Source organism: Pecten maximus, chromosome 15 (genome assembly GCF_902652985.1).
Source record: "Pecten maximus chromosome 15, xPecMax1.1, whole genome shotgun sequence".
Lineage (NCBI taxonomy): Eukaryota > Metazoa > Mollusca > Bivalvia > Pectinida > Pectinidae > Pecten > Pecten maximus.
The window spans coordinates 5716195-5734953 of record NC_047029.1 but is presented as its reverse complement, the minus strand read 5'-3'; the positions used below and the strand labels follow the sequence as shown (position 1 = coordinate 5734953).

The 18759-nt window shown below is 36.1% G+C and overlaps 3 protein-coding genes across 3 annotated transcripts; all 3 read right to left on the bottom strand.

The window, feature by feature from the left end:
- Positions 1 to 3304: 3304 nt before the first annotated feature.
- Positions 3305 to 5988, bottom strand: LOC117344017 (solute carrier family 23 member 1-like). The gene is made up of 5 exons (XM_033906612.1): positions 5793 to 5988; positions 5441 to 5694; positions 4783 to 5056; positions 4453 to 4548; positions 3305 to 3926 (listed from the first exon to the last, which is right to left on the bottom strand). The coding sequence occupies exons 1-5, from the start codon at positions 5932 to 5934 to the stop codon at positions 3712 to 3714; spliced, it is 981 nt and encodes a 326-aa protein (XP_033762503.1). The 5' UTR covers positions 5935 to 5988; the 3' UTR covers positions 3305 to 3711.
- Positions 5989 to 7383: 1395 nt separating this feature from the next.
- Positions 7384 to 9257, bottom strand: LOC117344113 (solute carrier family 23 member 1-like). The gene is made up of 4 exons (XM_033906761.1): positions 8938 to 9257; positions 8163 to 8320; positions 7853 to 7944; positions 7384 to 7532 (listed from the first exon to the last, which is right to left on the bottom strand). The coding sequence occupies exons 1-4, from the start codon at positions 9100 to 9102 to the stop codon at positions 7384 to 7386; spliced, it is 564 nt and encodes a 187-aa protein (XP_033762652.1). The 5' UTR covers positions 9103 to 9257.
- Positions 9258 to 12191: 2934 nt separating this feature from the next.
- Positions 12192 to 18759, bottom strand: LOC117344379 (solute carrier family 23 member 2-like). The gene is made up of 7 exons (XM_033907125.1): positions 18248 to 18759; positions 17828 to 17948; positions 17105 to 17261; positions 16611 to 16864; positions 15342 to 15615; positions 15010 to 15105; positions 12192 to 14248 (listed from the first exon to the last, which is right to left on the bottom strand). Exons 1-7 carry the CDS (start codon positions 18319 to 18321, stop codon positions 14064 to 14066), a joined length of 1161 nt encoding a protein of 386 aa, XP_033763016.1. The 5' UTR covers positions 18322 to 18759; the 3' UTR covers positions 12192 to 14063.

Genomic DNA, 18759 nt, shown 5'->3' with positions numbered 1-18759 from the left:
AAACAATACTGTAAAAAGACTTTCATGAAACGAAAAAATCACCAAACATTTATAAAATCTTAAATCATTAAAAATCTGATCGGTGCAGGAAAATATACACACTTTTAGATATATAAAACATATATTTTGATCGGATTGGTTTTCAACAAATCATATCTTGTGGTAACGAGCATTTCCATATAGATAATCAAGCCTTAATGATTGTTTGTTTGTGTTTAGGGGTTAAACGTCTTAAAACAGTCGGGAAATATGATACCTTCGGGTAAGCAAACCTTCATATTACCCTGCATCCAGGGTTATAAATGCATAATGTCAAACGAGGCCATTGGTGATAGGTTAGATCAATTATATGTAAATAGTGAAACGATCATATCAAGCGTGTGATATAAACGCAGTAAACGCATGACGATCTATCCGTGTCCTTACCATCCTAAGTAGGATAGTACTTTAAGGATGTTAGGCTTTAATACACTCATTTTAAATATCTAAATTAAAAAGGATATTTTGGAATTAAATATTAGGCCAAGTAATTTAGTTTGTGCTACATCTAGGATAATATTGCCATTCAAAACTAAACTAGGGCCACAATATGATTTCCGAAGGTGGACGAAGTGCATACACACCGTGTTGGATTTAGAAAATTTGAAGCCGCGTTTGGAGTTTATTAAGACACGGTTGAAGCTTTATTTCTATAGTGGTAGTGATTTTCGATCGATAACAAAATCTGAAAAAAATCTGTAAAGATTCTTCTGTAGAAGACCTTCAAGCATGACTGAAAGAATATCCATAAAGTATACCCATTTTCTGCTTGATCATATCGGAAAAAGTGGTTACTACACGGAACTTGAAATTGGTTTGGTAAAAAAAGTAAGTAAGAATCCCTTGCTTTCCAGCTTCATGAACATCTTTCATGATACCGTAATGCCATTTGTTATTTGCCATATGTGCAACTTAGTTTTTTGGCAGCTAAGATTTTTGTGAGTTTTTTTTTAAAATTGCTGTTGTCCTCCTTTTATGTCCGAAATTGCACTCCAGTGACGCGAGAAGTACGACAGCTCAATTAAATAAAGACCCCACAAATTGTAAATAAAACATACATGTACAAACTGGTTTCACCACTTTAAACAACAAACGTGAAATTTTAAATTAACTCTGACAGAAATTCTGACTTTGCATAAATCAGCAAGACAGTGTAAAGGTAGAAAATGGCTCAAGGAGATTATCAGATGGGCATTTATAATGACATTCAAGATCAGCATTCGTGTATGCAGCCGCGGTGAAGAAGGATAAGGCGTAGATATTTAAACAGTCTCTAGAGTTGGGAAACAACAGGACTTTCATCAACAATATGATTTGATTTGTTCTTATATTGTTTGATTATGCCATTGTATTACATGTAATCAATTTATGATTTGATTTCATAAATACATGATTCGATATCAGTAATACATTAACATTATTTGATATATTTCAATGATATTTTATTGTATAATGTAATTTTAATATTATATGACTTCATTGATACATTATTTAATATCATCAAGCTTATTTTGTTTTAGAAAAATAGAATCTATACCACACATGAACAGAACAGGTAGTTTGAATGAAATATCACTTTTTTAATCTTCATTTGATCCATTTCTGACTAACCAGAAGAGAGGTAACACATCCAAAAATAATAATACATGCTATCAAATTATGATGTACGGGCCCCTCGAGGGGCAAGGCCGTATATTTACCAATCCATGCATACGACTTAATAATCTATTCGCACGACTTAGTTATTCGTGACTTTTCAGAGACCCATACATTTACCCCAGCGAACATCCAGTGGCGATGTTATAAAGCGACCACTACATGGTTGTGGATATGTACAAGTATTTTAATGAGAATGACAAGTTTGAGTTATCCTTGTGGTAATTTTGAAACTGGAAATTTTAGGTTTGATATCACTAATCCGGTTAGACTTCTTTCTTTAAAACGAGCCTTAGATGGAAAGAATCTGATTTTATCTGTGGTCAGAAGCAAAGCGAATTAAGAAAAAAAAACAAAAAAAACAACTTTTTGAAGTTTGAAAGACGGTGTTCCCGTGTTTCATTCTGGACCATCGGAACATGTCAAGCCCCTGTAATCACAGACGCCTATCATATAATCTTTTGATTTCTGACAAACTCACCACTTATCTATCTTTACCTACCATATACACGTTTGTTTGCTTACAAACTCTTCAATCATCAATCTTTTACGTCTAAATATTTCAGGACACCTCAATGTTCTTTGCTGTCAGCTCTTGGAATATGTCATAAAATATTGTTTTACTAATATGGAAGGAAGCGTAAATGTACGATTCCACAACTGTGTAAGGCTGATTGTATTTGAGTAATTTCAAATATCCATTTTTTAAAACTAATTTTGCTTCAATTTATTCAAATTGTTATATCTGAATATACAGTATCAATGACGTATATATAAATGTAAATCACAATTTATTTAATCAAACCTAAGTTCATGTTAGTATGAAAAACAAAACAATGAAACTTGAATTATCTACATTGAATACAGATAAATAATACATATTCCACGAATTTATTTTGTTTCTTTACGTACATGTACATAGAGAATGCATGGTCAGTGTCTTCAAATATAAGCTGTATTTTGGCGAGGGTTAAACAAAGACAAAAGTGGCGAGCCTTGGCGAGCCATCTTTGTCTTTCTGTCCCGAGCCAAAAATACAGCTTATATTTTAAGACATTGGCCATGTATTCTATTTTCCTGCAACAGTCATCAAAAATAATCATTTTGAAGTGAAACGGTATCAATAATAATGAAATTATGTTAGCCTTTTGAACGCTGTTTCACTTTGAAGTAGGCTAATCGAATTGACGCACGTGCTAAGATTCCAAAATACAGCTGTTTTCCGTCACTGCCGTATACAGCAAAAATATATATGTTGGGTGTATTCCGACAATGCGGTGGCAGTTGCAGGATAAATACATTTATTCAACGTCTGTAGGTCTACTATATCGTATAACACTAGTACCTGTAGCAACGAAGAGGTGTTTCCTCGTGTTTTGGAAAACAAAGAAAGGCGATGGATTTGTAAAACTAATGCCATCCAAATTTAGTCAGTTTCTTACCTATCACAGGTGTATACAGGTAAATTCATTCGAAATGGACTATAGTTCTCACCAAAACATCCCTATCCGTATGTTTGAAGCCTACTGCCGGCCAAGGAATGATCGCAGAATAAAATAATAATTCAATGGTGTGTCATCATATATTTATTGATCAACACGGCATGGCGTTTATTACATCATTTTGTCATGTGTTGTGCAACCACAACTGCATTACTCTACTCTTTTCCACGCAACATTTCCATACTCGGAACTACGCCAACACCAAGTGTCTCTGGAAATAGGCACTGTAGTCCACCGACTACAACTTATTTGCTGGCATTATTTCGTTAACATTGTGTTTGGCTAGTTTTTATTTGAATTCACCACTCGCCATTTCAGTTTGTCCAAAATGATGTACGATTCATTTTTACAACAGTGTTGTATACTGAAATATTGGACATTTTTGTAACATTTGTGTGACCATGTAAGAAGCTTAAGAAGAAGTTTTGCAATTAATTAACAGACAGAACATTGGATGGAACCACATCAATATTTAATTCGGATGAACGTAACTTTGCCCTATTCAGCCACTAACCTATACCGTTTGCTCTTCCTGACCGTGTAGTGATGTATCTTTGTCCTTCTCCTGAGCCTTATACTGACAGAAAGGTAAGTACTTCATTACCCTCCACGAGAGCCAGCGTGCGGGTAGAAGGGGAGCGTACATTTCTAATCCCTCACTATAAGTCCGAGATTGTCCACACTTTTCAGGCTCCTGCCAAGCTGTGATCCCTCGCTCTCTGGCCGTTCCTGTACATGAGAGAAAAGGTTATTCAATTCATAATATTAAATAGTTATATAAACACACAACAACAGAGAAGACAAACACAATAGTGAAACTGCAATTCTAACTCGAAATCCATGAAACAAGGACAAAAATGGAAATAAAATATAGCTTTGTATCGAAACCCTTGTGTTCCGGAAGTTCTACCGCCATAAAAATCTAAATCCGGGTTATTTCCTTTTTTCAAAATGAGAACTAGGGTGGTGATAACGGACACACGATGCTTATTAAAAAGAATAAAACATTTCAGACATCAAATAGCACAAGGAAATATAATACATGCATTACTTAATAAGATCATGATGTCTATCATAACGTTATTTTCTTGGCAATAGTCGACGCCTGTCACGGACATTTTAATAATGGGATAATGTTATTAGATATCGAATCAACTGGGACATGCAAATGCCGTCGGAAGGAGAAGAGGGATGGTTATTATCAATAAATGAAAAATAACAATTGAAATCATCACCCTTAACATCTCATACCCACCAGGAACAGTGTTATCAAGAAACACTGCCAAGACGCCTCCACATATGATAGGGTTGGAAAGTAGTGTCATCAATACTTTGTCTCTATAAACATTGCCTAAATGTGAGAGAAAAGCAATTGTAATAAATGAATGAGCAAATGTCAATCGCCATCTATGGAGGATAAAAACATACTCTGTATGACATCTTCACATGTAGCTAAGTTCTAACTTGACCAATGATCATCACCTGAACATGTACGAGACGGTAAGGTTTTTGACAGAAAAAGAAAAGGTGTCTTCACAAGGTCAAAAAGACAAAACGTTATATCTCCTTCATTACTAAGATTTACCTGTTTTCAGATCATCCGGATAGTTCTCCAGCCAGTAGGGAACCATCAGACCTGTAAGAAGAGAGGTTCCGATGACAGCGAGGTTCCGAGTAGATGAAAGGGATACCACTTGGAGATTGGATAGGACGATACCATTAAACATTCCGAACATGACGATCATAGCGCCACCTAGGACCGGAAGTGGTATTGTTATGAAAAGTGCTGAAACTTTCCCAACGAGGCCGAAAACTATGTAGATGAATGCCGTCCACAGTAAAACATCCCGACTTGCGACCTATAAACGTCAGGGAAATCACGGGAATTAGCACAAGAGTTAAACATCCCGACTTGCTACATATAAACGTATAAAATGTATCGAAATATTTATAGATTATCGAAATTGATTTGACATTAAGTTGGTGAAATTATTATCATCTTTAAATTAAGGTCGATTATGTAATTGATAACTTCTTAATTCATGAAAACTCCAATGAAATATATATTTTCAAATTAAAAAAACCCAAACGAAACAAAGAAATGGGTTTGAACCCCAGTTTGGCAGCAACATTTTCACTTTCTCCTGTTACAAGTATTTATGTAGCAGATTCTGAATTTGGTCGGAAAGGTGTCTTCAATTCACTCGACACTACTGTGACATCTGTATGTTGTCTATACTGACCTTTGTGAGTCCTATCACACCAATATTGCCCCCGTAAGTGGTAGTAGCGTGGCCACACCCTAAAATCCCTGATAAGGCACTTCCAATGCCTTCCACAGCAATAGCTCGATTGACGGCATATCGAGGCGGAGGAGGCACGTTACAAGTTCTTGCGCAAGCGTAGTAATCACCGATGGAATCGAGAATGGAGTTAAGAGTTCCGATGAAAAAAGCAATAAACACCCCAGTATTAAATGTCGGTGATCCAAACTGATCTGGAACAAAACATCAGTGTTTCAATGTTCTGGTAGTGTGGAATATGATGTTAGATAGCAATTGTATCAAACTTTGATCAAGAGAAATTGAAACAAACTTGGGTAGGGGACTTTAAACCAGTTGGCGTTTGTGATGATGTCCGCTCGTGCGTCCGTCCTGGCCATGTATTCAGCTTTGGATGGATCGTCTGTCAACACGCCCGTTTTTGTCAGAACAGCCGACAGTCCCCAACCAACCATTAAACCAATCAGAATCTGTGACACACAAAAACATGTCAACTATGCATTTACGAAACCTTACGATCAGAACAGCAAATATTATACCAAAGCTAAAATGAACACAATTATAATTTAGTTGACTGTGAAAGCCGTTAAAACATTATTCACGCTAAAGTATGTACAGTTCCATTTATCTTCTAGATGCAACAAGATAAAGTGTACGTTCAATCTTCAATCCATCAAGGAGTCTGTATGTTCATACAACGTGTAAATACATGGGCAATCTAGTCTAGTGTAGTAATTTAATCATACAGAGACCTCCAATCATTTAGGCTCAATATCGGTACACTAGATTGATAATTTTTAACATGACTTTAGTGTGTACAACATATGTATAATGAGCTGACCAGACATATCAACTAAAGTTATTACTTCTTCTTATCCATCAGAGGAGAGTTAAACTGAAAGCTGGGACTGTCTTAACAGTATACTTACCGAAAAGACTTGATGCAATGGGTACCAGAAGATATAAAATCCTCTTTTCCTGGACCAGGCCGGACACGGCATCTTCCGGTTACTGAGGTATAGAGACATTATCAGGGAGGTGACCGCTGTGCTGTAAAACAGATAATTATTCAGACGCTACTGTAATATAGTTGTAAGCGTTGTGTAATTCCGACATATTGGCTGGAAAGGCAAAATAATCATTTTTCTCACATGTTACAAAAGACAAAATACCATTTTGATATAACATATTAACTTATCAATATACGGTATGTTATCCTTGATACTTACACGACGGCAATTCCCCAGTGACACCTAGCGAACTTTGCTGTTGCCCGGGCTAGGTAAACTCCCATCAGTAATATGGCGGGAACGATCGATACCGGCCCAATGAACCTGAGAAGGAGGCCACCGACACCAGTGAGTCCTACGAGACAGTGGATCATTCCGACCAGGATCAAACAGCCCTGAAGCTGTGTCAAAGGTTATACACAAATGTGAGATTGTGGAAGATGTATTCAGTTGATTTTAAAAATGTTAAAACCATTTTCAAGACTCTAATATCTTAAATATTTTCCACACCACGAGTATTACACAATGAATCTCAAATCAGTCTCAAGAAATGTTATTGTTGTTATAAGTATGAGTCGCCTACCCGGTGCTAAATGACTCAAGAAGGAATAAATTTACTTGCCAAGATTCAATTTGTAGCTGCATATATTAAGAAGAGATGAAAACCACTGATCATCACTCAAGGTACGTAAGTGTTTATATTTATTACAGGCTATAACAAGTGATATTAAAATTTCCTTCCTGTGTCGTATTTCAGGAGGGCCGACATGCTATATAAACAACTGTTAGTCCACCTTTTCAACAGACGAATGCTGTTTTAGGATTATGAAAAACTTCTACCCATGTTGCCAAGTTGATTGAATATAAATATACATAGGAATTATATATGCTTGCTTAAGTGTTAAACAAGGTAATACTTGCCTCGCCTAGTTTAGTGAGGGCAAACTCTCTCCTAATCCCCATATCGTGTGTGGTTGTTGTATTGAGATGGAGACTGTCGTTCAAAGTCATGCTAACATTCAGAAATTGATGAGTGTCCGACTCTATCAGGACGAGAATGTTGCCGATTGAAATGATAATAAAAAAAATAGGCATTACCTACATTATCATTTCTAGAGATATCAAACAATAAAAATCTTTAACGCCATCTAGATCGCTATTTCGAGATAACAGTTCGTTAGAAGAAACTATCACATCATAATCTGTAATGCTTACGACAGTTTTGTGGCATAGTCTTTAGTGATTTGCCAATTTTTTTAGGCATACACAATTATTACCTTATTTTCTTTTAAGGATAAATTGATTTGTCAGAAGTTGTCTACACTGACTTATCGTTGGTTATACTCCTTACTGTGACACGTACCTACAGGGACCTTACACATATCCGGGTTTGCCATCTGCATTGCCAACAAAGGGACGACATATTCCGAAGCAGCGCCTTGAAACAGTGGAAGCCTATGGGATACAAACTCATTTTATACGCTAATAAATATGCATCGATGTAACCTTTTTTCATATTGAAAACCCATCGTATTGTTCATATATCACGTGAGATTATATCACGTAGAAATAAATAAAACAATAAAGGATCAACATACAATGCAATCACAGGCTATATACAGCTCCGATCATGTCCTATACACCGCCTAACTTGCTCTATAAACCCAACTTACCTTGCCCCAATTGTCACCATCAACAAAGTGGTTACTCCATTCATTAACAATGTGGAGCTGAGGAGATCTCTTCTGATGTCCGGGAAGTCGGACGCACAAGCTATGTCCGCCACAAAAGACGAAACGGCCAGTGAAGAAGAGAGAGCGATTAATGTTTGCTGAAAAAAACACTTGACATTCAATAATAGTTCTGGGACGACATTAAATGGTAGTTAATGTGTTCATCACGGAATATTACATGTTACTCTATATGAAAAATATATATATACAAATTTTTTTACTGATGACGTGTAAAACAGCAGGATTAAAGCAAGTCTGCAGTCCAGGTTGGATAATATCTACATGAAAAATACGACGCTATAACAAAATGACAATGTACTGAACTGATTCAATGGTTAGGTTTCGTTTATTGTCTTTAGGCATTGACTTTATAGGCAAGATCACAGATACGTAAGATTAGATACCTTATTTCATGTGAACAAATCACCGAACAGCACTCGGTGTTGTATATGCCGCTGTTTTTTTTATGGGAAGTAGCCAAATAATTACTTCAAAATTAAAATTTAGTGCATAGCATTTAATCATTTCTTATCGGTTATGAAATGGAAACCTAACCATCGAGTCCCTTTAAGCCATATAAAATAACACTTAGCATACCATTTTAGGTGAAAGGATCGTGCTGAACGAAGAAGTGTTTATCATTGCTACAGAATAGTATAGTTGTAGGAATTAGAATAGGATTCATGTAATTACAGAGCAAAAGAAATCTGAATACCTGGAATGCACAAAAAATTGCAAAGCGGACGGGTACTCTGTCCGAGACGTTGTACAAAAGTTTGGGAACATCTTCGTACTCGATGGTCACCTCGTCTGGGTCATTCAGAACCAAATTCTCTCCTGGTCCTGTGTCAGTTAGAGGACTTGGCTTCTCACTCTCCATGTTCGGGGCGGTGTTGCGACTTTAACATATGTAGTGTTTCATTGTCAGTGTCGTGTTGGACCAACAATTCCGTAAATATGAGGGAAAATGATATAAGTTTATCTTCAGAAGCAACATCCTGTACCTTCATATCCCACATGAAATGATGTAGTAAAGCCAAGGTTCTGAGGCAATATTCTAAACCCTCAGGTAGGATATCTATATTCTCCATACGATTATAAAAAACACGCCAACGTTCTTATGCAGTATTCTATTCCCTCGGGTAGATTATTCGTATCCCCCTTATATTGGTGTATTAAACTTTTTATGCCTCCCCTCCTCCAGAGTATAGTATACATAGAGAATACATGGTCAGTGTCTTAAAATATAAGCTGTATTTTGGCGAGGGTAAAGAAAGACAAAAGTGGCGAGCCTAGGCTAGCCACTTTTGTCTTTCTTTACCCTAGCCAAAAATACAGCTTATATTTTAAGACACTGACCATGTATTCTATTTATCCTGCAACAGACATTAAAATAATCATCAGAAATAATCATTTTGAAGTGAAACGGTGTCAAAAATGACAGAAATATGTTCGCCTTTTAAACGCAGTTTCACGTTGAAGTAGGTCAGTCGAACTGACGCACGTGCTATGATTCCAAAATACAGCTGTTTTCCGTCACTGCCGTATACAGCAAAAATATATACGGTGGGTGTATTCCGACAATGCGGTGGCAGTTGCAGGATAAATACAATATTGTAGTCTAGCTAAGGTGCGGAGGCAACAATTTACATCTTTATTTAGAAAATCTATACTTGAATCTTGCATACTGCATTTATTTTTTCTACAAGGTCCATTTGCATTATTACTATAAAAAATATTTGACAAAGATCCTTTGGATGTTCAAAACGTGAAAACTAAAATAGATATTGTACAACAACATACCTGAATAAGCTGGTTTAACCACCAATAACACCGAATGATTCATTGTGTTTGAAATTAACTCATACAGGAATCCTGACTATGTATAAATTAGCAAGACATTGCAAGGGAGATAGAACATGTCTCCAAGGGTCATACGATCAAGGAAAATTAATGACATTCAAGCTCAGCATTCGTGTAAGAGGCTGTGGTGAAAAAGTAGGAGCATGTCGTACATATCAAACCTGTTCTAGTTCGGACAAACAATGGGTAATTTGTATAACAAATGTCTTTTTATAGACATATTTTTGTACAATAAAGCTTCACACATAGATTGGTTACTGTTTCCTCATTGGTCAATGGTCAATAATGGCCACTGTGGGGTCTAAGTGACCCCATGCTCACCAAGGTTATCCCCACTATAGAATCAATCCCTGTAAGTTTATGACGCCATCTTGGAAAGTTTATAAATAGGTGAAATCATTTTTCATTTAGAAGAATACAGTTCTTAGAATTATTTCAAAAAGGACATTCTACACTTCTCAGATAATGACGTTTTTCTTAGATATGTTTTATATTCAGTTGCTCACCGAAAAGTGCAAAACCAAAAACTTTGGCAATATTACGTCGCAAATTTGGCTCCGCTACACATCGATTCATTTGCGGCCGATTTACAGATATGATATATACATATTCCAAAAGGCCCCTTTAAATAGGGCCAGTATGGCGTAATTCTTGTTCACATCTGCTAAAAATTATGTTTTAATTCTAGAATATATGAAATATTATTGTTAATATTTAACGACTGCCCCTCTCATCAAGTGGTATGCCAAGATTTTACTGCCATTCTTATTTTTATTTCTTATTGGGTATTTTACATTTTACAATTCTGGCGCAAACAGAGCTCGAGATATGGATCAGATTGTGTAGCTGCAGAAAAATAGGTTGATATTGCTTTATAATCTTTAATTTCAGGAGGGCCAAAAATTTCATTGTGTCTTCAGCAGAGTCGGGGGAGGGGGAGGGGGTGTCTCCTGCGTCTTCTTTATTTAGTAGTATTCGATATCGTAAATTATATATCAACATATTAACAACCGGTGGAAATCAGAGGTGAGTGTTCTATATGGCGGTTTTCATCCTCATGGGGACTGAGATTACCAGCTGTACTTATCTGTCGTGGTTGTGACATTCGGTAATACTCTTTGTCCCTTGAGCAGGAAGGCAGAGCATCGCGTGTGGTCATGACTATTCAAGGGACAATGGTCAACTGGGGGATAAAAAATGTAGAGCACTATACTATACCGATAAAATTATGTGTTGAGATTTAATTTTTAGAAATAATTAGATTAAAGTTATTTTTAAATACGTATTTCTTGCAAGTGTTACCATTTCAAAATTCTCTCTCAATATGTGATTTTGTAAACGAATATTGCGCAAAATACAACGTTGTATAGTCAACAAAATCTGTTCATATTAACTTAAATTATCGTGTTCATTAAGTCAAATTGCAATAAAAATACACAGGGAAAGGATATGTAAGCTACAATTTAAGCTGACCGATTGTTTAAATCATCCGAGATGTTATCAATCCCCTATCGTCTGCCATTCACTCAGTTTTCCGCACTTTTTAATCATGCTTCAAGGGCTGTTATATAAAGCTGGTATGTAACTTCAGCTACAGATAAGATGTACTTAATACAGGCATTAGGTAGCATAGTAAGGTTCATCAGAATCCGTTTATAACTTACCCTGTTCCCCAGGTCCGACGGTAGTAAAAGTATTAATGGAAATAACAGTCAAAGTGACAATTCAACCAGTCTATTGTCTACTTATCCGAGATAAAATCCGTTAATGTTTAAGTTATTGTGTTCACAAAAAAAAAAAAAAAAAATAGAATGCACGACGACGGAAAGAAAACGATGGCAATAGATGACCTTGGGTAGGGTATGTGTCTTCAGTGTTTTTGACAACTTTCATACGAATCTAGGTCATCACATCCCCATTCGTAATGATCTGTGCAAATTGCAGATCTAAATATCAGGTAGTCGCCAACCGACGATGTCGCCAACTTGTCGTCAAAAGTATGCGCAAGTTTTGTAATGCTGAGTTTTCTTTGTTAATAATTACAGGTTTGACAACTAAATCTTTTTTTACATTTATTTGATTTTGAATGAATTACATGGATATACATATACGTAAAAGCACACTACGTGTATACTTTCATTCAGACTCACCCATATTGTCATAACATCACTACACTGGTTCTATACCGTCAGGGTTAGGGTCGAAGGAGCGATATTGGAAATTTGGCCCTAACGGAACATCATTTAAATACGATGGCGAAGAGCGAAAACATGATGGAGAAGGAGCAAAGTTCCATCGCTCCTTCGCCATCGTGTTTTCGCTCCTTTCGCGTTTAGGTCGACGGTGCGAAGGAGCGATATTGGAAATTAGGCCCTAAGGGAACACAATATATTTCCCTTCTGATTTGAAAATCTTTCTTACCACGCCAGTTTTTACAGATTCGATAAAAGCTATCAAATTAACCATTTTCTAAGTGCATCATATCTCCTTCCTTTGTCAGTTTTGCATTCAATAACAATTTGAAAAGAATCAAATTAAGCTGTTTTATAAATTTCTCGTTTGGATTTTGTTAAGAAATTAACAGATGATTCAACTGTGATATTAGTAAAGATTCAAGTATATTGATATTTCCTAATGGATTAAGTATACTTTTATTCCAATTTTTAATTATACTTCCAAATTCCAAGCAGTGTAAATATATCCACCCCTCATTAAAAATTCATACCAGGAAGAAGGATTATTCATAACTTTACTTTTTACAGCCTATCCATACCACTTGAATATTGCTCATTTTCATTTTGCAAACATATTCAGTTCTTCAACAGTTTCCTTCATTGATTTCTCTCTTCCATCCAATATTAATGAAGTGTCATCTGTATATTTAGAAGATAAAATAAGAGAGTTAATATTTATACCATTTATATTATTATTGTTTCTGAGACGTATTGCCAAAATTCATTACAGAGAATGAATATATAAGGAGCGATTTGGTCCACGTTTTATATTAAAAAAATGACGATGCATCACCTCCTTGAATTATAGTAGAATTGGAATTAGCATGCAACCTTTTCTATTAGTAATCTAGTAGTCAATCTGTTAGTAATAGCTTTCCTGATTTATTATTTTCCTCAGTGTATTGCATGATATCATAGATAAGCCAAGTTTATTATTTTGTATTAAACTGATTCAAACCTACTAGCTATTGAACCTGAGGCAATACTGTAAGCGATATTTGAAAGAGAAATTCGTCACCACTTCTTCCTCTTTTGTAACTGATAATCGACCTTTTATATTACCAAAATTTATAGACCGTACAACGAAATTTTTGTTTTCAAAAACATTTAAAATTTAAAATCAACCCCACCTAATTGTTCATAAAAAATTATACTTATTCAAATTAGTCCCTTGTTCTGTTATTATCTCCCCGTTATTCCGCCGTAACTTTGGAATTATTTTTGACATGAAGTTCCTATTTTCCTTTAAAAATTTCGTTGGTTTTACACTTTCCACAATCGATAACACATTTGTTCAAATTATATTTCCCTTATCATAATTTCCCTTAGTTCTATATACTCTAACATCTTCTAATTCCTATTGTTTCTTACTCTTCTTTTTCTTCAAAACTCCTTTATTCTAACATTCCGTCTGCTGTATTTCATGTATGAGGATTTAAAAAAAAATAAATAAAAAATAAAAACTGATCCTCTAAGACGAATTGTAAAGCTAAATATGGAACATTATTGATCATTTCAGGATTGAATATAGCTATAGAATATAGAATACAACTAAATCTTAGTATAGTTGAATCTAAACGCCTTCATCATCTGATCACGAAATATTTAGAAATTGCCTAGATTTTGCAAAAATGAGTCTGTAAATTCATTTGTTGATATTAGGATATAATAATATATATTGGAAATGCTTATTTCCTAGTAATTGCACATTCTGTAGTCTGTCGATGGGGTATGATTGTCATCCTTAGGTGATGTCATCCTCCTCCTGAGCTTTATATTGACAGAAGGGTAGGTACTTCATCACCTTCCACGAGAGCCAGCGTGCGGGTAGAAGGGGTATGTACACTTCCAGACCTTCGCTATATATCTGAGACTGATCGCTTTTTTCCGGCTCCTGCCACGCCGTGATTCCCCGTTCTTTTGCCGTACCTTTCCATAGACATAATAGACATATCCAATTATTCGTCACACAACATGCTATATATGTCTTGTTAAAACAACTGACATTAACTCAAATGAACAAAGCAAATACATGGATTTGAACAAAACTATATCAGCACAAGGATGAGAAGACCTGGTGTCTAGGAAGCGTTAATGCCATCTGTTTTATCGAAGCCATCCGCCATAAAAAATCTAGGCCTAATATACGGGTTATGTCACATTCTTAAAATGTGAACATTTGTGTGAAAATGGTGGTGACATTAGAATCACTAAGTACATCTATAAACACTGGCTCAAGAAGAAATATGTAGTCGACATCTGTTACTGAAATCGTAATAATTAGAACAGGTCCCTGAACATCTATCACAAGGAGACTTAATACGAACATACCGCAGCCTCCCAAAACACACATACGCACTCGCCACACGCATGCATGTCGCACGCACGGGAGGCTGTCCTTAAATGACCTTAGCTGTTAATAGGACGTTAAACAAAATAAACCAAACCAAACCACACATCGAAAAAACTGAGAAACGTAAATACCATTGGTAGGGAATGCAAGAATGTAAATAACAAGAAATGGAAAATTAATAACGGCTAAAAAATTGAAAAAATCAATAAATGGAATTATCTCTTTAGTTGTAAGTTATGATTAAGGTAATTTGCTGATGTTGAAGAGTCATTGATGCCGTTGATTACTAAGAAACCTGCAGTCAGTTGTACTTTAAGGTGCAACAGATATAGCTTACCAGGAACTGTGTTATCAAGAAAGGCTGCAAAGGCTCCTCCTATCAGAATAGGGTTTGATAGTAGTGTCTTTATTATGTTGTCATTGTAGGCACTGCCTTCAAAACAAAATAGAATATTCGACTATCTAAAACGTTGAATTCGATGAAAGAGCATATAAATATTGCACACAGAAGCACCTATGACATTTACATCGTTAATTTGAATGTATTTCACTTTTTAACCGTCGTCATCAAAAGTGAACCTTGATTAAGCTTCACTTGTGGATGGCAAACGGCAGCCATATTATTTTATAATGTACAATTGTATTGTCATATTTAGAAGCATTACTTACCAGTTTGAAGATCATCCGGAAAGGCCTCTAACCAGTAAGGGACCATCAGACCTAAAAGTAGAGAAGCTCCGATGACAGCGAGGTTTCGAGTAGATGAAAGTGATATCACCTGGAGGTTGGATAGGACGATACCATTAAACATTCCAAACATGACGATCATGGCGCCACCTAGGACCGGAAGCGGTATGGTTATGAAGACTGCAGATACTTTACCAACGAGGCCGAAAACTATGTAGATGAATGCCGTCCACAGTAAAACATCCCGACTTGCTACCTATAAACGTCAGAGAAATACGGAAATAAACATCACAGTAAAAATCCCGACTTGCTACCTATAAACGTCAGGGAAACGCGGGAATTAGCACCACAGTAAAACATCCCGACTTGCTACCTATAAACGTCAGGGAAACGCGGGAATTAGCACCACAGTAAAACATCCCGACTTGCTACCTATAAACGTCAGGGAAACGCGGGAATTAGCACCACAGTAAAACATCCCGACTTGCTACCTATAAACGTCAGCAAAAACATGGGGATTAGCACCAAATTAACACAATCCGACTTGCTACCTATAAACGCCAGGGAAACAAAGGAATAAGCACCACAGTAAAACATCCCGGTTTGTTTCTTTTTTGTGCTTTGGAACAGTTTGAAATGCGTGTTAGCTGTAATTATATAACTAAGTCAAAGAATCTAACGGTCCTTCAACTATAACATATTTTGTTCAAGCTTCGTGTAAGCAAAAGTAAGTTATGTTTCAAAAGGACAGTTAATACAAAGTGTGCATGCTCTTTTAAATTCATAGATGTTATATAAGGAACCATCTCTTGGTAAAGATATCTCATTTCTTCGTATTTTAAATATTTAGGTATGGCCATATATATCTATAAAGAAATATGTATATATATAATAATATATTTAGAACATATAAGTTTCTATTTACTCTATTTTCTTTCTATCCTCATTAATTTTATGTTATATATATAAGCACATATGCAAGACAGGGAAACTTTTGGAAATGCAGTGGTATTTTAGTCCGGAAATGATGAAGTAAACCTAATACATGTAGAAAGAACGTCAAATACCAATATTTATTCTCGACAAGAATCCATGGCCTTCCTAAAGGGATCGAATGTTTAAATAAATGTCAATGCGCCAAAATTGAGGCAATAACAAGGGAGTCAATAAGACGAATTTCCCCCCCAATACTTAGTCGCCATTTTCAAATAATTCTACTAGCATTTCCTTTGCTACCTAGTCAATAATGACCTTTGTTAGGCCAATGGCCCCGATGTTTCCCCCGTACGTAGTGGTTGCGTGGCCACATCCTAATAACCCTGACAAGGTACTTCCGAAACCTTCCACAGCCAGACCTCTGTTAACAGCATAGCGTGGTGGCGGAGGTACATTACAAGTCCTAGCGCATGCGTAGTAGTCGCCGATAGAGTCAAGGATAGAGGTAAGTGTACCGATGAAAAAGGAAATGAATACTCCCGTGTCGAAAGATGGCGTTCCAAATTGATCTGAAACAAAATAGATTTATTGTTTTCCAAAACAGAAATTTACAGATATGTTGTGACACTGAATAAGACCATGACCCGAAAGTGTTTTAGCATTAAGTACGACATTCTGATTATGTACAGTCATCATAGCTTTGTGTAGATTTGACATTACCTGGTAGGATTTTATCTAAATTCTATCATATATTTCGTGTTTACTTGTGAGAGCGAAGTACGTCAACAACAAACATAATATCTACGAACTTGGATAGGGGACTTTAAACCAGCTGGCCTTTGCGATAATGTCTGCTTGTGCATCCGTCCTGGCCATGTATTCACCCTTAGAGGGATCGTCTGTCAACACGCCTGTTATCGTCAGAACAGCCGACAGTCCCCAGCCAACAAGTAAACCAATCAGAATCTATAACATATATATAAATGTCGGCTTATATATGCGCCCACCAGCCAAAAAGTAAACGAATCGGCAGCTTATAACAAATATAACAATCGAAACAAGCATAAAGCAGCAAACTAGTTAAGGTTCATGACCAGATCTCCAGTAAATATTACTTGCTATTGAAATAGTTTGTACAAACACCAGGGTGTTATATGGGGAGTAAGAATGTTACTAATTAGGCATAGATGCGACCACCATCATAAATTAGTGGCAATTACAAGCAAGTAAATGAACCTCAATTTGTTTGGAGACAGGTTATCGCTGTAAAATGAAATCTTGTTTTGGAAATATATGTTATTATGTATTGATAAATGTATTAAGGATTTATTAAGGTGTACCGGTGTGTCGTTTCAAAAATAACGCGACACATGGAAGTTATCTGATACACGGTAGGGACAAAAAGTAGAACCAGAAAACATATTTAACTACAATTTTGTAATTACATTATAAAAAATCGCCATTTCTTTAATATTTCATATCAAAATGAATATGGCTGCTATTTCCGTCAAGAAAATGGATAATACAGTTACCGAAAAGACTTGATGGAAGGGATACCAGAAGATATGAAATCCCCTTTTCCTGGACCAAGCCGGAAACGGCATCTTCCGGTTGCTGAGGTAAAGAGAGAGTACCAGAGCGGTGGCTGCTGTGCTGCAATATGATTCATGGGGATTGTAATGTGATATCACTAAATCTGATTGGTTAAAGTGTATTAACACAAAACACGTGACATCATAGGAATTTACCACGAAAGGAGGTTAAAGGGATACGTTTGACACCGAAAAGATTCTTACTGGTGAAAAACAGCTTTACAGTGTAAAACGCCATTGCAGTTTTGGTACTAAGGTCACGTAAAGCTAAAACATAACTAACTAAACTTGCTATTTGTATATAATGATAGCGTTAGCAGGAATTTAACTACCTAACCATTTCAATTTGTTTATACTTACATTGCAGATAGACCCCAATGGGATCTAGCAAACTTTGTTGTTGCCCTTGACATGAAGATACCACCTAACAACATAGCAGGGACCAATGTTACAGGCCCAATAAACTTAAGGACGATGCCAGCCGCTCCTGTTAGTCCGACGAGGCAGTGAATTATTCCTACCAGGATCAAACAGCCCTGAAACTGTTCAATTTCAATAAAAGCGGTTCATAAATTTTAATTTAAACGGCACAGTTAAATGATAAACTCGGATATTCTAGATACAAATGCATGTATGTGAAACCTAGCGGGAAATTATGTTTATAATACAAAGTAACACCATACAGCGGTTTTGTCATTGTATGATTCGATGGTGATTACTGTCTTTAGACAGATAGACCCGATCTTACCTCACGCAGTTTTGTAATAGCACGTTCCCTTTTAATCTCAATGATATGCAGGTTTGTTGCATTTCCCTCGGAACTGAACCCAGTGTCTTCCATTGACATACTTACATTGAAAAACGAATTTGTA